This window comes from Petromyzon marinus (genome assembly GCF_048934315.1).
Source record: "Petromyzon marinus isolate PM22_M1 ecotype Great Lakes invasive population chromosome 77 unlocalized genomic scaffold, UKy_Petmar_22M1.pri1.0 chr77_unloc.4, whole genome shotgun sequence".
Lineage (NCBI taxonomy): Eukaryota > Metazoa > Chordata > Hyperoartia > Petromyzontiformes > Petromyzontidae > Petromyzon > Petromyzon marinus.
The window spans coordinates 90,975-111,869 of record NW_027422624.1 but is presented as its reverse complement, the minus strand read 5'-3'; the positions used below and the strand labels follow the sequence as shown (position 1 = coordinate 111,869).

At 51.7% G+C, this 20,895-nt stretch overlaps 1 protein-coding gene across 1 annotated transcript in view; it reads right to left on the bottom strand.

The window, feature by feature from the left end:
- The window catches only part of LOC116937136 (transient receptor potential cation channel subfamily V member 4-like), a 207,776-nt gene extending 187,573 nt beyond the window's left edge, over window positions 1-20,203 (bottom strand). The window contains 4 exon segments of the mRNA XM_076058623.1: window positions 1,353-1,508; window positions 4,119-4,384; window positions 10,513-10,658; window positions 19,891-20,203. Of these exon segments, the coding sequence (XP_075914738.1) occupies window positions 1,353-1,508; window positions 4,119-4,384; window positions 10,513-10,658; window positions 19,891-20,079 (757 nt within the window). The 5' untranslated portion in view covers window positions 20,080-20,203.
- Between the last annotated feature and the right edge of the window lie 692 nt (window positions 20,204-20,895).

The window sequence follows — 20,895 nt, the reverse complement described above, 5'->3', positions numbered from 1 at the left end:
GTGTATAGTGTAGTGTATAGTGTAAGTGTGTAGTGTATAGTGTAGTGTATAGTGTAGTGTATAGTGTATTGTAAGTGTGTAGTGTATAGTGTATTGTAAGTGTATAGTGTATTGTATAGTGTATGGTGTAGTGTATAGTGTAGTGTATAGTGTAAGTGTGTAGTGTATAGTGTAGTGTGTAGTGTATAGTGTATTGTAAGTGTGTAGTGTATAGTGTATTGTAAGTGTGTAGTGTATAGTGTATTGTAAGTGTGTAGTGTATAGTGTAGTGTAAGTGTATAGTGTATAGTGTAGTGTATAGTGTAGTGTGTAGTGTATAGTGTAGTGTACAGTGTAGTGTATAGTGTAGTGTATAGTGTAGTGTATAGTGTATAGTGTAGTGTATAGTGTAAGTGTGTAGTGTATAGTGTAAGTGTGTAGTGTATAGTGTAGTGTATAGTGTAGTGTAGTGTATAGTGTAGTGTATAGTGTAGTGTATAGTGTGTAGTGTAGTGTGTAGTGTGTAGTGTATAGTGTAGTGTGTAGTGTAGTGTGTAGTGTGTAGTGTATAGTGTGTAGTGTGTAGTGTATAGTGTATAGTGTAAGTGTGTAGTGTATAGTGTAGTGTATAGTGTAAGTGTATAGTGTGTAGTGTAGTGTATAGTGTAGTGTATAGTGTAGTGTATAGTGTAAGTGTGTAGTGTATAGTGTAAGTGTGTAGTGTATAGTGTAGTGTATAGTGTATAGTGTGTAGTGTATAGTGTATAGTGTAAGTGTATAGTGTAGTGTGTAGTGTATAGTGTAGTGTATAGTGTAGTGTATAGTGTAAGTGTGTAGTGTATAGTGTAGTGTATAGTGTAAGTGTATAGTGTAGTGTGTAGTGTATAGTGTAGTGTAAGTGTGTAGTGTATAGTGTAAGTGTGTAGTGTATAGTGTAAGTGTGTAGTGTAAGTGTATAGTGTAGTGTGTAGTGTATAGTGTAGTGTATAGTGTAGTGTATAGTGTAGTGTATAGTGTATAGTGTAGTGTATAGTGTAGTGTATAGTGTAGTGTGTAAGTGTGTAGTGTATAGTGTAGTGTATAGTGTAAGTGTGTAGTGTATAGTGTAGTGTGTAAGTGTGTAGTGTATAGTGTAAGTGTGTAGTGTATAGTGTAGTGTATAGTGTAGTGTATAGTGTAAGTGTGTAGTGTAAGTGTGTAGTGTATAGTGTAGTGTGTAAGTGTGTAGTGTATAGTGTATAGTGTAGTGTATAGTGTAGTGTGTAAGTGTGTAGTGTATAGTGTAAGTGTGTAGTGTATAGTGTAAGTGTGTAGTGTATAGTGTAGTGTATAGTGTAAGTGTGTAGTGTATAGTGTAGTGTAGTGCTCCCCACCCTGGTAGTATTCGTCTGTGTAGGCTGCGTTGACGAACTCTCGCAGGCATCTGGTATCACGGGCAGCCTCCAGCAGCAGTGGAATGGTTCGGTTCGTCCTGTCGGGTGCCAGATTGAGCAGTCCCTTCAGCAGGCTGGTCTTGCCTGTGTCCGGCTCTGCTCACCCGGTGAGGGTGAGCGGGGAGAGAGGGTCAGAGGGGGGGGGGAGGGTGAGCGGGCGGTTGAGTGAGTGGGTGAGTGGGTGGGTGGGTGAGTGGGTGGGTGAGTGGGTGAGTGGGTGAGTGGGTGAGTGAGTGGGTGAGTGTGTGGGTGGGTGGGTGAGTGAGTGGTTGAGTGAGTGAGTGGGTGGGTGAGTGAGTGAGTGGGTGAGTGAGTGGTTGAGTGAGTGGGTGGGTGAGTGTGTGGGTGAGTGGGCGGTTGAGTGAGTGGGTGGGTGGGTGAGTGAGTCGTTGAGTGAGTGAGTGGGTGAGTGAGTGGGTGAGTGAGTGACTGATCGAGTGAGTGAGTGAGTGACTGAGTGACTGAGCGAGCGAGTGAGTGAGTGACTGAGTGAGTGAACCAGTGACTGAGCGAGCGATTGAGTGACTGAGCGAGTGAATGACTGAGTGACTGAGTGAGTGAGCGAGTGACTGATCGACTGAGCGAGCGACTGTGTGACTGAGCGAGTGACTGAGTGAGTGAGCGAGTGACTGAGCGAGTGACTGAGTGACTGAGCGAATGAGCGATTGACTGAGTGACTGACTGAGTGACTGAGTGAGTGAGCCAGTGACTGAGTGAGTGAGCGAGTGACTGAGTGAGTGAGTGAGCGAGTGACTGAGCGACTGACTGACTGACTGAGTGACTAAGTGAGTGAGCGAGTGACTGAGCGAGCGAGCGAGTGACTGAGTGACTGAGCGAGTGACTGAGTGAGCGAGCGACTGAGTGACTGACTGACTGAGTGACTGAGCGAGTGACTGAGCGAGTGACTGAACCAGTGACTGAGCGAGCGAGCGAGTGACTGAGTGACTGAGTGACTGAGCGAGTGACTGAGTGAGTGAGCGAGTGACTGAGCGAGCGGACAACTGAGTGACTTAGCCAGTGACTGACTGAGTGAGCGAGTGACTGAGCCAGTGCCTACGTGAGTGAGCGAGTGACTGAGTGACTGAGTGACTGAGCGAGTGACTGAGTGAGCGAGTGAGTGAGTGAGTGAGCCAGTGACTGAGTGACTGAGCGAGTGACTGAGTGAGTGAGCGAGTGACTGAGCGAGCGGGCGACTGAGTGACTTAGCCAGTGACTGACTGAGTGAGCGAGTGACTGAGCCAGTGACTGCATGAGTGAGCGAGTGACTGAGTGACTGAGCGAGCGAGTGACTGAGCCAGTGACTGAGCCAGTGACTGAGTGAGTGAGCGAGTGACTGAGCATCTGACTGACTGAGTGACTGAGTGAGCGAGCGAGTGAGAGACTGAGCCAGTGACTGACTGACTGAACCACTGACTGAGTGAGTGAGCGAGTGACTGAGCATCTGACTGACTGAGTGACTGAGTGACTGAGCGAGTGAGAGACTGAGCCAGTGACTGACTGAGTGACTGAGTGACTGAACCACTGACTGAGTGAGTGAGCGAGTGACTGAGCGACTGAGCAACTGAGCGAGTGACTGTGTGACTGAGCGAGTGACTGAGTGAGGGAGTGACTGAACGAGTGACTGAGTGACTGAGCGAGCGAGCGAGTGACTGAGCCAGTGACTGAGTGAGTGAGCGAGTGACTGAGCGACTGACTGACTGAGTGACTGAGTGACTGAGTGACTGAGCGAGCGAATGAGCGAGAGACTGAGCGAGTGACTGAGCGAGCGACTGAGTGACTGAATCAGTGACTGAGTGACTGAGCGAGCGAATGAGCGAGCGACCGAGCGAGCGACTGAGTGAGAGACTGAGCGAGTGACTGAGCGAGTGACTGACTGAGTGACTGAGTGACTGAGTGACTGAGCGAGCGAATGAGCGACCGAGCGAGCGACTGAGCGAGAGACTGAGCGAGTGACCGAGCGAGTGACTGAGTGAGTGACTGTGTGACTGAGCGAGTGACTGTGTGACTGAGCGAGTGACTGAGCGAGTGACCGAGCGAGTGACTGAGCGAGTGACTGAGCCACTGAGCGACCGAGCGAGCGACCGAGCGAGCGAGTGACTGAGCGAGTGACTGAGCGAGCGACTGAGCGAGTGACTGAGCGAGCGACTGAGCGAGCGACTGAGCGAGTGACTCAGCGAGTGACTGAGCGAGTGACTGAGCGAGTGACTGAGCGAGCGACTGAGCGAGTGACTGAGCGAGTGACTGAGCGAGTGACTGACTGAGTGACTGAGTGACTGAACCAGTGACTGAGCGAGTGACTGAGTGACTGAGCGAGCGAGCGACTGAGTGACTGAGTGACTGAGCCACTGAGCGAGCAACTGAGCGAGAGACTGAGCGAGTGACTGAGCGAGCAACTGAGTGACTGAGCGAGTGACTGAGCGAGCGACTGAGTGACTGACCGAGTGACTGAGCGAGCGACTGAGCGAGCGAGCGAGTGACTGAGTGGCTGAGTGAGTGAGCGAGTGACTGAGCGACTGAGCGAGTGACTGAGCGAGCGAGCGAGTGACTGAGCCAGTGACTGAGCGAGCGAGTGAGTGAGAGACTGAGCGAGTGACTGACTGAGTGACTGAGTGACTGAGTGACCGAGCGAGTGACTGAGCGAGTGACTGAGCGAGTGACTCAGCCACTGAGCGAGCGACCGAGCGAGCGAGCGACCGAGCGACCGACCTTTGAACTCCTCGGCGGACATTTTCTTCCCATTGAGCAACAGGAAGTCACGGAGACCCTCCAAGTCTTCGGCTGATCCGCGTGCGACGGCGTCGAAGAGAATCTCGCGGTCGTAGTAGTCGTGGCGGTGGACCCGGCGAGACTCGGCCTCCTCCTCCTCCGCCACCACCTCCGTCGCTGTCCCACCCATCTTCCGCTCGCCATCGCCGCCGGCGTCCCGGGCTGCCAACTCCGACCCGAGTGGGCCGGCCGTGAGGCAACGAGCACTCACGGGGGGAGAGACGCGGGGGGAGAGATGTTGACTACCTCGCCTGGTACACAGGAGGTCTCTCTCTCTCTCTCTCATCATCATCATCATCACGGTGGCTATGAGATGTTGACTACCTCGCCAGGTACACAGGAGGTCTGTGTCTCTCAGCATTATCACCACGGGGGGAGAGACGCGGGGGGAGAGATGTTGACTACCTCGCCTGGTACACAGGAGGTCTGTGTCTCTCTCATAATTATCACGGTGGCTATGAGATGTTGACTACCTCGCCTGGTACACAGGAGGTCTGTGTCTCTCTCATAATTATCACGGTGGCTATGAGATGTTGACTACCTCGCGTGGTACACAGGAGGTCTGTGTCTCTCTCTCAGCATCATCATCATCACGGTGGCTATGAGATGTTGACTACCTCGCCAGGTACACAGGAGGTCTGTGTCTCTCTCTCTCATCATCACGGTGGCTATGAGATGTTGACTACCTCGCGTGGTACACAGGAGGTCTGTGTCTCTCAGCATTATCATCACGGTGGCTATGAGATGTTGACTACCTCGCCTGGTACACAGGAGGTCTGTGTCTCTCTCTCTCTCTCATCATCATCACGGTGGCTATGAGATGTTGACTACCTCGCCTGGTACACAGGAGGTCTCTCTCTCTCTCTCAGCATCATCATCATCATCACGGTGGCTATGAGATGTTGACTACCTCGCCTGGTACACAGGAGGTCTCTCTCTCTCTCTCTCAGCATCATCATCATCACCACGGTGGCTATGAGATGTTGACTACCTCGCCTGGTACACAGGAGGTCTCTCTCTCTCTCTCAGCATCACCATCATCACGGGGGGAGAGACGCGGGGGGAGAGATGTTGACTACCTCGCCTGGTCTACAGGAGGTCTGTGTCTCTCTCTCTCTCTCAGCATCATCATCATCACGGTGGCTATGAGATGTTGACTACCTCGCCTGGTACACAGGAGGTCTGTGTCTCTCTCTCATCATCATCACGGGGGGAGAGATGCGGGGGGAGAGATGTTGACTACCTCGCCTGGTACACAGGAGGTCTGTGTGTCTCTCATCATCATCATCACGGGGGGAGAGATGCGGGGGGAGAGATGTTGACTACCTCGCCTGGTACACAGGAGGTCTCTGTCTCTCTCTCATCATCATCACGGGGGGAGAGATGTTGACTACCTCGCCTGGTCTACAGGAGGTCTGTGTCTCTCTCTCTCTCTCAGCATCATCATCATCATCACGGTGTCTATGAGATGTTAACTACCTCGCCTGGTACACAGGAGGTCTGTGTCTCTCTCTGTCATCATCATCACGGTGGCTATGAGATGTTGACTACCTCGCCTGGTACACAGGAGGTCTGTGTCTCTCTCATAATCATCATCACGGTGGCTATGAGATGTTGACTACCTCGCCTGGTCTACAGGAGGTCTGTGTCTCTCTCTCATCATCACGGTGGCTATGAGATGTTGACTACCTCGCCTGGTACACAGGAAGTCTGTGTCTCTCTCTCTCTCAGCATCATCATCATCATCATCACGGGGGAGAGACGCGGGGGGAGAGATGTTGACTACCTCGCCTGGTACACAGGAGGTCTGTGTCACTCTCTCATCATCATCATCATCATCACGGTGGCTATGAGATGTTGACTACCTCGCCTGGTCTACAGGAGGTCTGTGTCTCTCTCATCATCATCACGGTGTCTATGAGATGTTGACTACCTCGCCTGGTACACAGGAGGTCTGTGTCTCTCTCATAATCATCATCACAGGGGGAGAGACGCGGGGGAGAGATGTTGACTACCTCGCCTGGTCTACAGGAGGTCTGTGTGTCTCTCTCATCATCATCATCACGGCGGCTATGAGATGTTGACTACCTCGCCTGGTACACAGGAGGTCTCTCTCTCTCTCTCATCATCATCATCATCATCACGGGGGGAGAGACGCGGGGGAGAGATGTTGACTATCTCGCCTGGTACACAGGAGGTCTGTGTCTCTCTCTCATCATCATCACGGTGGCTATGAGATGTTGACTACCTCGCCTGGTACACAGGAGGTCTCTCTCTCTCTCAGCATCATCATCATCACGGGGGGAGAGACATGGGGGGAGAGATGTTGACTACCTCGCCTGGTATACAGGAGGTCTGTGTCTCTCTCTCATCATCATCACGGTGGCTATGAGATGTTGACTACCTCGCCTGGTCTATAGGAGGTCTGTGTCTCTCTCATCATCATCACGGTGTCTATGAGATGTTGACTACCTCGCCTGGTCTACAGGAGGTCTGTGTCTCTCTCTCATCATCATCACGGTGGCTATGAGATGTTGACTACCTCGCCTGGTACACAGGAGGTCTGTGTCTCTCATCATCATCATCACGGGGGGAGAGACGCGGGGGGAGAGATGTTGACTACCTCGCCTGGTACACAGGAGGTCTGTGTCTCTCTCTCTCTCAGCATCATCATCATCATCACGGTGGCTATGAGATGTTGACTACCTCGCCTGGTACACAGGAGGTCTCTGTCTCTCTCTCATCATCATCACGGGGGGAGAGATGTTGACTACCTCGCCTGGTCTACAGGAGGTCTGTGTCTCTCTCTCTCTCAGCATCATCATCATCACGGTGTCTATGAGATGTTAACTACCTCGCCTGGTACACAGGAGGTCTGTGTCTCTCTCTGTCATCATCATCACGGTGGCTATGAGATGTTGACTACCTCGCCTGGTACACAGGAGGTCTGTGTCTCTCTCATAATCATCATCACGGTGGCTATGAGATGTTGACTACCTCGCCTGGTCTGCAGGAGGTCTGTGTCTCTCTCTCATCATCACGGTGGCTATGAGATGTTGACTACCTCGCCTGGTACACAGGAAGTCTGTGTCTCTCTCTCTCTCAGCATCATCATCATCATCACGGGGGAGAGACGCGGGGGGAGAGATGTTGACTACCTCGCCAGGTACACAGGAGGTCTGTGTCTCTCTCTCATCATCATCATCATCATCACGGTGGCTATGAGATGTTGACTACCTCGCCTGGTCTACAGGAGGTCTGTGTCTCTCTCATCATCATCACGGTGTCTATGAGATGTTGACTACCTCGCCTGGTACACAGGAGGTCTGTGTCTCTCTCATAATCATCATCACAGGGGGAGAGACGCGGGGGAGAGATGTTGACTACCTCGCCTGGTACACAGGAGGTCTGTGTCTCTCTCTCATCATCATCATCACGGTGGCTATGAGATGTTGACTACCTCGCCTGGTACACAGGAGGTCTGTGTCTCTCTCAGCATCATCATCATCACGGGGGGAGAAACGCGGGGGAGAGATGTTGACTACCTCGCCTGGTATACAGGAGGTCTGTGTCTCTCTCTCATCATCATCACGGTGTCTATGAGATGTTGACTACCTCGCCTGGTCTACAGGAGGTCTGTGTCTCTCTCTCATCATCATCACGGTGGCTATGAGATGTTGACTACCTCGCCTGGTACACAGGAGGTCTGTGTCTCTCATCATCATCATCATCACGGGGGGAGAGACGCGGGGGGAGAGATGTTGACTACCTCGCCTGGTACACAGGAGGTCTGTGTCTCTCTCTCTCTCTCAGCATCATCATCATCATCACGGTGGCTATGAGATGTTGACTACCTCGCCTGGTACACAGGAGGTCTGTGTGTCTCTCTCTCAGCATCATCATCATCATCACAGTGGCTATGAGATGTTGACTACCTCGCCTGGTCTACAGGAGGTCTGTGTCTCTCATCATCACGGTGACTATGAGATGTTGACTACCTCGCCCGGTCTACAGGAGGTCTGTGTCTCTCTCTCATCATCATCACAGTGGCTATGAGATGTTGACTACCTCGCCTGGTACACAGGAGGTCTGTGTCTCTCTCTCTCTCAGCATCATCATCATCATCACAGTGGCTATGAGATGTTCACTACCTCGCCTGGTCTACAGGAGGTCTGTGTCTCGCATCATCATCATCATCACGGTGGCTATGAGATGTTGACTACCTCGCCTGGTCTACAGGAGGTCTGTGTCTCTCTCTCACCATCATCACGGTTACTGTGAGATGTTGACTACCTCGTCTGGTATACAGGAGGTCTGTGTCTCTCTCTCATCATCATCACGGTGGCTATGAGATGTTGACTACCTCGCCTGGTACACAGGAGGTCTGTGTCTCTCTCTCTCTCAGCATCATCATCACGGTGGCTATGAGATGTTGACTACCTCGCCTGGTATACAGGAGGTCTGTGTCTCTCTCTCATCATCATCACGGTGGCTATGAGATGTTGACTACCTCGCCTGGTACACAGGAGGTCTGTGTCTCTCTCTCATCATCATCATCATCACGGTGGCTATGAGATGTTAACTACCTCGGATGGTCTACAGGAGGTCTGTGTCTCTCTCTCTCATCATCAACATCATGGTGGCTATGAGATGTTAACTACCTCGCCTGGTGTACAGGAGGTCTGTATCTCTCTCTCTCATCATCATCATCATCACGGTGGCTATGAGATGTTGACTACCTCGCCTGGTCTACAGGAGGTCTGTCTCTCTCTCATCATCATCACAGTGGCTATGAGATGTTAACTACCTCGCCTGGTCTACAGGAGGTCTGTGTCTCTCTCTCATCATCATTATCATGGTGACTATGAGATGTTGACTACCTCGCCTGGTCTACAGGAGGTCTGTGTCTCTCTCTCATCATCATCATCACGGTGGCTATGAGATGTTGACTACCTCGCCTGGTATACAGGAGGTCTGTGTCTCTCTCTCATCATCATCACGGTGGCTATGAGATGTTAACCACCTCGCTTGGTCTACAGGAGGTCTGTGTCTCTCTCTCATCATCATCATCACGGTCGCTAGGAGATGTTGACTACCTCGCCTGGTACGCAAGGGGAGTTTTGTCTGTGTGTATATCATAGGTGGTGCTGCTACCTGCGATTACTAGCAGCACTTGCCCCTACATCCTTGCTCGAGGCTACCTGGGGGAGCTTTGTCTGTGTGTGTACATCATAGGTGGTGCTACTCGCTACTAGCAGCACTTGCCGCTACAGCCCTGCTAGAGGCTACCTGGGGGAGCTTTGTCCGTGTGTGGTGTGTGTAGTACATAGACACTGCTGCTGCTACTCGCTAGCTAACTGCACTTGCCCCTACAGCCCTGTTAGAGGCTACCTGGGGGAGCTTTGTCTGTGTGTACATCATAGGTGGTGCTACTCGCTACTAGAGCCACTTGCCCCTACAGCCCTGTTAGAGGCTACCTGGGGGAGCTTTGTCTGTGTGTGGTGTGTGTAGTACATAGACACTGCTGCTGCTACTCGCTAGCTAACTGCACTTGCCCCTATAGCGCTGCTAGAGGCTACCAGGGGGAGCTTTGTCTGTGTGTGTACATCATAGGTGGTTCTACTGGCTAGGTAACTGCACTTGCCCCTACAGCCCTGCTAGAGGCTACCTGGGGGAGCTTTGTCTGTGTGTGTGTACATCATAGGTGGTTCTACTCGCTAGCTAACTGCACTTGCCCCTGCAGCCCTGCTGGAGGCTACCTGGGGGAGCTTTGTCTGTGTGTGTGTACATCATAGGTGGTTCTACTCGCTAGCTAACTGCACTTGCCCCTGCAGCCCCTGCTAGAGGCTACCTGGGGGAGCTTTGTCTGTGTGTGCACATCATAGGTGGTGCTACTCGCTAGCTAACAGCACTTGCCCCTGCAGCCCTGCTGGAGACTACCTGGGGGAGCTTTGTCTGTGTGTGTACATCATAGGTGGTTCTACTGGCTAGCTAACTGCACTTGCCCCTATAGCCCTGCTAGAGGCTACCAGGGGGACCTTTGTCTGTGTGTGTACATCATAGGTGGTTCTACTCGCTAGCTAACTGCACTTGCCCCTGCAGCCCCTGCTAGAGGCTACCTGGGGGAGCTTTGACTGTGTGTGTACATCATAGGTGGTGCTACTCGCTAGCTAACTGCACTTGCCCCTACAGCCCTGCTGGAGGCTACCTGGGGGAGCTTTGTCTGTGTGTGTACATCATAGGTGGTTCTACTCGCTAGCTAACTGCACTTGCCCCTGCAGCCCCTGCTGGAGGCTACCTGGGGGAGCTTTGTCTGTGTCGTGGTGTGTCTCACTCCTTGGCCCGCCGGTTCGGCTTGCCGGGCGAGTCACGTGGGGCAGTCTCGGCCTCGTGCGAGCCCACAGTGGAGTAGAGGGAGTCCATCGGAGCTTTAGACCTCTGTGCTCCGTAGGGGGTCACATAGGAGTAGGTGGGGACGACCTGCACGTACACAACAACAACAATAACACAACAACACAATAACAACACAACAACAACAATAATAACACAACAATAACACAACAACAACAATAATAACACAACAATAACACAACAACAACACAACAACAACACAACAACAACACAACAACACAATAACAACAATACAACAACACAACAACAATAACACAACAATAACACAACAACAACAATAACACAACAATAACACAAGAACAACAATAACACAACAATAACAACACAATAACACAACAACAACAATAACAACAATACAACAACAACAACAATAACACAACAATAACACAACAATAACACAACAACAACAATAACACAACAACAATAACACAACAACAATAACACAACACAACAACAACAATAACACAACAACAACACAACACCAACACAACAACAACACAATAACAACACAATAACACGACAACACAACAATAACAACACAACAACACAACAACAACAACACAACAACACAACGACAACAACACAACAATAACACAACAACACAACAACACAATAACACAACAACACAACAACACAACAACAACACAACAACAACACAACAATAACACAACAACACAACAACAACACAACAATAACACAACAATAACACAATAACACGATAACAACAAAACAATAACACAACACAACAATAACACAACAACACAACACAACAACACAACACAACAACAACACAATAACACAACAACAACAACACAACAACACAACACAACAACACAACACAACAACAACACCACAACACAACACCAACACAACAACAACACAATATCAATCGTCATTCGCCACTAAGTGGCGGTGACGTGCGTGGGTCAAGAATGTGTGTCTGTGTGTGTGTCTATATGTGTGTGTGTCTATATGTGTGTGTGTGTCTGTGTGTGTGTGTCTGTGTGTGTGTGTCTGTGTGTGTGTGTCTATGTGTGTATCTGTGTGTGTATCTGTGTGTGTGTATCTTTGTCTTTGTTGTGTGTCTGTGCCTGTATCTGTGTGTGTCTGTGTGTGTCTGTGTCTGTGTGTGTCTGTGTGTGTCTGTATCTGCGTGTGTGTGTCTGTGTGTGTGTGTGTCTGTGTGTGTCTGTATCTGTGTGTGTCTGTGTGTGTGTCTATGTGTGTCTGTGTGTGTCTGTCTATGTGTGTCTGTGTGTCTGTATCTGTGTGTGTGTCTGTGTGTGTGTCTATGTGTGTCTGTGTGTGTCTATGTATGTCTGTGTGTGTCTATGTGTGTGTTTCTGTGTGTGTGTCTGTGTGTGTGTGTACATGTGTGTCTGTGTGTGTGTATGTATCTATCTGTGTGTGTGTATCTGTGTGTCTGTGTCTGTATCTGTGTGTGTCTGTGTGTGTCTGTATCTGTGTGTGTCTGTGTGTGTGTCTGTGTGTGTGTCTATGTGTGTCTGTGTGTGTCTGTCTATGTGTGTCTGTGTGTGTCTGTATCTGTGTGTGTCTGTGTGTGTCTGTATCTGTGTGTGTGTGTCTGTGTGTGTCTGTGTGTGTCTGTCTATGTGTGTCTGTGTGTGTCTATGTGTGTCTGTGTGTGTCTATGTATGTCTGTGTGTGTCTGTGTGTGTCTCTGTCTATGTGTGTCTGTGTGTGTGTGTCTATGTGTGTCTGTGTGTGTCTATGTATGTCTGTGTGTGTCTGTGTGTGTGTCTGTGTGTGTGTCTATGTGTGTCTGTGTGTGTGTGTCTATGTATGTCTGTGTGTGTGTCTATATGTGTCTGTGTGTGTGTGTGTGTATATATGTGTCTGTGTGTGTGTCTATGTGTGTCTGTGTGTGTCTATGTGTGTCTTTGTGTGTGTGTCTGTATCTATGTGTGTGTGTCTGTGTGTGTGTGTGTCTGTGTTCGTGCGTAGGTCGAGAATTTGTGTCTAAGGTACTGTTCCAGTTTTCAGACTGGCTCTTTCCAGTTGCTCTTGTAAGTACACAGACACACACACAGAGATACACACACACATACACACACATACATATACATACATACACACATACACAGACACACAGACACACAGACACACACACAGACACACACACATACACACAGATACACACAGACACATACATATACACACATATACACACAACAACAACAACCACCATTCGCCACTAAGTGGCGGTGACGTCACCACGACGCTTGTGCCAGGCCATGTGCACCTTGAGGCCACCTGGAGTGTCGAACGCCCACTGGCAGGAGGTCACTGGGCAGACCCAGGTGCCACGGGTCGACTGACTGAGATGACTGGCTGATGCACCACCTGTGCCCCCTACTGTGGCAACCTGCTGTGCTTTAGCCACCCGCACTCCGCTCGTTGTTGTGAGCGTCGCTCCTCCGCCCACCGTTGTTGTTGGAGGGCGACTACCTCCAACTGCCCAGTAGCATCCTTCACGAGCCTCCTCCACAGAGGCCGATCTTGACACCGCTGGTACCAGTCATCGGCAAGTCCACTCAGCTCCATGTCCTCCTGTACCACGTCGCTCCATCTCTTCTCTAGCCCGTGCCGCGCCCGTTTAGCCCCCTCGATCCGGCCGAACAAAAGCTGTTTCGGCATGCGGTGGCTGGGCATGCGGGCTATATGACCCAGCCAACGCAGCCTTGTTAAATAATGTGGGAGCCAGAGGACATCCCTGTCGCACCCCAAGGTGTACAGGGAATGGCTCTGACTCCTGGCCACGTAGTTTTACCCGGGCCCGCTCACCATCATGAAGGTCCTTAATGATCGTGGGCAAAAGCACGAAGAACAACCCAGAGCCCAGGCCTACTGATGGTATCATAGGCCTTGACCAGGTCAATAAAGCAGAGATGTAGGTCTTGCTGGAATTCCCTACACCTCTGCTGTAGCAGACGGACAGAAAATATGGCATCTGTGCAGGACCGCCCTTTCCTGAAACCGCACTGGGGCTCCGCAAGCCTCTCCTCAGCGTGCCTGGCAAGGCGATGTTGAATAATCCTTGCCAGGACCTTTCCCGGCACACTGAGGAGTGAGATGCCCCTGTAGTTGTTACAGTCTGTGCGGTCCCCCTTCTTAAAGAGGGGACCACCAGGGCATCCTTCCAATCCTGCGGAACCCGTCCAGTGGTCCAGACTGTTGTTATGATGTCATATAGGGCAGTCTGTGCACAAACGCCACCCTCCCTCAGGATTTCGCTTGGGAGATCATCTCTGCCCGCTGCCTTTCCTGGTCTCAGACTCCGGATTGCCTTCAGCACTTCCTCAACAGATGGCACCTCAGCCAGCCACTCACAGGGGGTGACTTCTTCCAATATTTGAGGCACCGCAGCCTCAGCAGGGTCATCCCCACTTTGTGCCACGATGTGTTCCTGGCTGAGGGATTTCCCCTCCCCCAGGACCTCACAGAAATGCTCAGCAAATCTGCAAACCTGTTCCTGGGGGTCGGAAATTGGATCACCGTTTTTTCCCCTAATGATGGTAATAGGTGTGGCGCTGCAGGTTACTTTTTTGATGGAGTTAAATAGAGATTTGTGATCACGGGCCACTGAGGCAAACTCCATTTCCTCAGCAACCCGCGACCATCACCCATCCTTCCAGCGCCTCACAGCTCTCCGAACCTCCGAGCGAAGGCTGCGGACATGGGCTCGCATCCGCTGGTCCGTCACTATGTAGTCCAGCAGATGTTCTTGCTTGGACCCGGCATGCATCCATGATGTTGTGTGGATGCGCCGATGCCGGAACAGCGTGTTGGTAATTACAAGCCCATGGGCTGCACAAAAATCTAGCAGCCTCCTACCGTTGTTATTGAGCTGATCTGGCCCATACCCTCCAATCACTCCAGACCAGGTGCCAGCATCATGACCAACTCGGGCAGTGAAGTCACCCAACAAGATGACTCTATCACGAGGGGCCACTTTAGCCAGCACCTGTGACAGGAGGTCATAGAAGGCATCTGACTCATCCGCTTTGCCTGCATCCCTCCACGGATGTTCGTCTTCGGTGGGGGCATAAGTAACCACGACCACCATTCCTCGCCTCCGGTTGATGGGAAGGCGAGCCCAAAGTAGCCTGGGGCTTACAGCTTCCCACACCTCACCGCCACGCCCCCACGCCCCCTTCATTCTTTTGTTCAAAAGAAGAGCCACACCCTGGTGTTTGGCAGTCTGCTGCCCCGAGTAGAGGACTGTCCACCCCTCATGGTGGCAGGAGCCAGAATCGGTCCACTGGACCTCCTGAATGCCACATAGATCCAGGCGGTACCGGTCCAGTTCCCGACAGAGGAGTGGCAGCCTCTCCTCCGCAGTGAGCGTTCGAACATTCTACGTGGCCACCCGTAGTGGCTTTTCGTAGTTTCTGGAGGAGCCCCGAGGGTAGACATTCAATCTCCTGGCTCCGCCAATTGGGGTTTGGCCAGGAGACGTCATAGACGCCTGGCCCCCCGGGACCTCCGGCACAAGCTTATTAGTTACATATTTCAGTTTAACTCGTGGTTTCGTGGTAATGAATTGAAGGTGGAGGGGTTACCAGCCCCTCGCACCCGTCCAGAGCCCCCGTTTAGCCCCTGTGGTGGTCACAGATGCCATGAGGGGAGGGGCCAATCGGAATTGGCCCTCCCCCCACAGCACTGTCCTCGACAGAGTTTCCCGTCCGGCACCATGAGGAGGTAGGGGGTTGTTTTTTGCCGGATACACACACACAGACACACACACACAGACAGACACGCAGACACACACACACACAGAGACACACACACACACAGAGACACACACAACAAAGATAAAAACAAAGATCCCCCGTATAGCCTTAACAGACTGTAGGGGCAAGTGCTGTTAGCGAGCACCTATGAAGGCCGGAAACGGTACACGAGGGGGTGGGTGGCCAGCACCACGCCCGACCGCCTTTGTCTCCCTAGTGGAAATGTTTTTATCCACCGCACCAGGTACTCATTTGAGGCTGAGTCGACCTAGGGGAGGCCCGGGACCGGTTCAGATAATCGTCACTGGTGTTGGCCGTGAGCTGGAATCGAACCTGGGTCGCCAGGTTCATAGCGCAGCGTAGCGCTAACCGCTACACTATCGCTCCCCAAACACACACAGACAACAACAACAACAACCGCCATTCGCCACTAAGTGGCGGTGACGTCACCACGACGCTTGTGCCAGGCTATGTGCACCCTGAGGCCACGTGAAGTGTCGAACGCCCGCTGGCAGGAGGTCACGGGGCAGACCCAGGTGCCACGGGTCGACTGACTGAGATGACTGGCTGATGCACCACCTGTGCCCCCTACTGTGCCAACCTGCTGTGCTTTAGCCACCCGGCGCTCCGCTCGCTGTTGTGAGCGTCGCTCCTCCGCCCTCCGTTGTTGTTGGAGGGCGACTGCCTCCAACTGTCCAGTAGCATCCTTCACGAGCCTCCTCCACAGAGGCCGATCTTGGCACCGCTGGTACCAGTCATCGGCAAGTCCACTCAGCTCCACGTCCTCCTGTACCACATCACTCCATCTCTTCTCTAGCCCGTGCCGCGCCCGCTTAGCCCCCTCAATCCGGCCAAACAAAAGCTGTTTCGGCATGCGGTGGCTGGGCATGCGGGCTACATGACCCAGCCATCGCAGCCTTGCCTGCCGGAGGAGCTCACCGATGGGACCCTGCCCAGATCTTTCAAGGATTTGTGAGCTCCTCACACAATCCAGTCTGGTTAAACCCAGGATGGATCGTAGGCAGGCCAGCCTAAATGTTTCTAACCGGCGAAGATGTTCCATTAGGGGGGTCCACGTTTCGCAAGCGTAGAGAAGGGAGGGAATGACCGTGGCCGAGAAGACCTGAAGCTTAGTGCGGAGCGACAGACCAGGTAGCTTCCACACAGCGTTACGCAACCGATGAAAAGATATTGCCGCTCGACTGATTCGGAGTGAGACCTCTGCTGTTAAACTGGAGCCAGTCATAAGCACACTGCCCAGGTATGGGAAACTCTCCACTCTCTCCACAACTGCCCCATCACCGATTGGGAGTTGTGGGGGTGGAGTGTCCGATGGTACAAAATACCCAGGCAGGTGCTTAGTTTTGGTGGGGCTGATGGTAAGGCCCCACCTCTTAGTGGCACGCTCCAGTCTCAGCAGCAGCGTCTCCAACTCCTCCTCTGACTGAGCAGCTATTACCAAGTCATCAGCATACATAACATGGTTGAGCAATAGGGAGCCATCCCTTGACCGCACCCGGGCATCGATTAGCCTCCCATTATATCTGTACCATATGGAGATTCCCCCGGTACAGCTATTGAAGGCTTCACGAACTACGTGGTCAAAATAGATGTTAAATAATGTGGGAGCCAGAGGACATCCCTGTCGCACCCCAAGGTGTACAGGGAATGGCTCTGACTCCCGGCCACGTAGTTTTACCCGGGCCCGCTCACCATCATGAAGGTCCTTAATGATCGTGAGCAGAGGGTCAGGTACTCCAAAAGCACGAAGAACGACCCAGAGCCCAGGCCTACTGATGGTATCATAGGCCTTGACCAGGTCAATAAAGCAGAGATGTAGGTCTTGTTGGAATTCCCTACACCTCTGCTGTAGCAGACGGACAGAAAATATGGCATCTGTGCAGGACCGCCCTTTCCTGAAACCGCATTGGTGCTCCGCAAGCCTCTCCTCAGCGTGCCTGGCAAGGCGATGCTGAATAATCCTTGCCAGGACCTTTCCCGGCACACTGAGGAGTGAGATGCCCCTGTAGTTGTTACAGTCTGTGCGGTCCCCCTTCTTAAAAAGGGGGACCACCAGGGCATCCTTCCAATCCTGCGGAACCCGTCCAGTGGTCCAGACTGTTGTTATGATGTCATATAGGGCAGTCTGTGCACAAACGCCACCCTCCCTCAGCATTTCGCTTGGGAGATCATCTCTGCCCGCTGCCTTTCCTGGTCTCAGACTCCGGATCGCCTTCAATACTTCCTCAGCAGATGGCACCTCAGCCAGCCACTCACAGGGGGTGACTTCATCCAATATTTGAGGCACCGCAGCCTCAGCAGGGTCATCCTCACTTTGTGCCACGATTTTATCCTGGCTGTGGGATTTTCCCTCCCCCAGGATCTCACAGAAATGCTCAGCAAATCTGCGAACCTGTTCCTGGGGGTCGGAAATTGGATCACCGTTTTTTCCCCTAATGATGGTAATAGGTGTGGCGCTGCAGGTTACTTTTTTGATGGAGTTAAATAGAGATTTGTGATCACGGGCCACTGAGGCAGACTCCATCTCCTCAGCAACCCGCGACCACCACCCATCCTTGCAGCGCCTCACGGCTCTCCGAACCTCCGAGCGAAGGCTGCGGTAACCCTCCTCATTCTCTGACGTGGGATTCTGTAGCCGATGACAGTGGGCCTGTCGCTTTTTCTCAACCATCGTGAACAACTCCTCTGTCATCCAGGGTGTCTGGGGAGGTCTGGACCGCGTACCCAAAGCAGCCATTGCAGCTGCATGAGTCACAGTCCTAAACCTCGCCCATTTACCCTCGACATCAGGAGGAGTCGGGGACGATGCCAATCCCAGCCGAAAGCGATGATGAAATTCTCGCTTGCAACTTTCATCAGATAACTGAGACCAGGCCACTTTAGGTTGGAATGGGGTCCTGGGTGTACACCCACCACCGGAGTGGAAGAATGGCAGGCGCATCTTACAGATGACTAGTCGATGGTCAGAGGGCAGATCAGCTCCACGGTAGGTCCTGGTGTCAAGGACATGGGCTCGCATTCGCTGGTCCGTCACTATGTAATCCAGCAGATGTTCTTGCTTGGACCCGGCATGCATCCATGATGTTGTGTGGATGCGCCGATGCCGGAACAGCGTGTTGGTAATTACAAGCCCATGGGCTGCACAAAAATCTAGCAGCCTCCTACCGTTGTTATTGAGCTGATCTGGCCCATACCCTCCAATCACTCCAGACCAGGTGCCAGCATCATGACCAACTCGGGCAGTGAAGTCACCCAACAAGATGACTCTATCACGAGGGGCCACTTTAGCCAGCACCTGTGACAGGAGGTCATAGAAGGCATCTGACTCATCCGCTTTGCCTGCATCCCTCCACGGATGTTCGTCTTCGGTGGGGGCATAAGTAACCACGACCACCATTCCTCGCCTCCGGTTGATGGGAAGGCGAGCCCAAAGTAGCCTGGGGCTTACAGCTTCCCACACCTCACCGCCACGCTCCCACGCCCCCTTCATTCTTTTGTTCAAAAGAAGACCCACACCCTGTTGTTTGGCAGTCTGCTGCCCCGAGTAGAGGACTGTCCACCCCTCATGGTGGCAGGAGCCAGAATCGGTCCACCGGACCTCCTGAATGCCACATAGATCCAGGCGGTACCGGTCCAGTTCCCGACAGAGGAGTGGCAGCCTCTCCTCCGCAGTGAGCGTTCGAACATTCTACGTGGCCACCCGTAGTGGCTTTTCGTAGTTTCTGGAGGAGCCCCGAGGGTAGACATTCAATCTCCTGGCTCCGCCAATTGGGGTTTGGCCAGGAGACGTCATAGACGCCTGGCCCCCCGGGACCTCCGGCACAAGCTTATTAGTTACATATTTCAGTTTAACTCGTGGTTTCGTGGTAATGAATTGAAGGTGGAGGGGTTACCAGCCCCTCGCACCCGTCCAGAGCCCCCGTTTAGCCACTGTGGTGGTCACAGATGCCATGAGGGGAGGGGCCAATCGGAATTGGCCCTCCCCCCACAGCACTGTCCTCGACAGAGTTGCCCGTCCGGCACCATGAGGAGGTAGGGGGTTGTTTTTTGCCGGATACACACACACAGACACACACACACAGACAGACACGCAGACACACACACACACAGAGACACACACACACACAGAGACACACACAACAAAGATAAAAACAAAGATCCCCCGTATAGCCTTAACAGACTGTAGGGGCAAGTGCTGTTAGCGAGCACCTATGAAGGCCGAAACGGTACACGAGGGGGTGGGTGGCCAGCACCACGCCCGACCGCCTTTGTCTCCCTAGTGGCAATGTTTTTATCCACCGCACCAGGTACTCATTTGAAGCTGAGTCGACCTAGGGGAGGCCCGGGACCGGTTCAGATAATCGTCACTGGTGTTGGCCGTGAGCTGGAATCGAACCCGGGTCGCCAGGTTCATAGCTCAGCGTAGCGCTAACCGCTACACTACCGCTCCCCACACACAACACAGACACACACACAGACACACACACACAGAGACACACACACACAGAGACACACGATGATCTCACCTTGAATGCCTCTGTCATTCGAGAGCGAATTCCTGAGGTGGTGGGAGCTACGTGCGGTGGATCTCCAGATCCACTGTCGACATCAGCCCTGGCGTCTGGCTCATCACCATCACCACCACCACCACCGCCACCACCACCACCACCACCACCATCCTCCTGACCGTCCATGGTAGCACAACCCCTCTGCATCCTCTGCCTCTTTGTGTTCTGCTTCTTCTGCTGTTTCTGGACGTAGCGGTGAGAGGGAGCAGCTGCTCCGGTCTGGGACTCTGCACTCGCACGCACCGGAGAGACCGCCCGTACGTTACACACTACACTACGTACTACACTACATACACTACTATACACTACTATACACTACTATACACTACATACTACACTACGTACTACACTACATACACTACTATACACTACTATACACTACGTACTACACTACGTACTACACTACATACACTACTATACACTATTATACACTACTATACACTACACTACGTACTACACTACATACACTATTATACACTACTATACACTACGTACTACACTACATACACTATTATACACTACTATACACTACGTACTACACTACATACACTACTACACTACATACTACACTACACACTACACTACATACACTACTATACACTATTATACACTACTATACACTATTATACACTACATACACTTCTATACACTACTATACACTACATACTACACTACATACACTACACACTACACTACTATACATTACATACTACACTACTATACACTACATACTACACTACTATACACTACACTACTATACACTACATACTACACTACTATACACTACACTACTATACACTACATACTACACTACTATACACTACACTACTATACACTACATACTACACTACTATACATTACATACTACACTACTATACACTACATACTACACTACTATACACTACATACTACACTACTATACACTACACTACTATATACTACATACTACACTACTATACACTA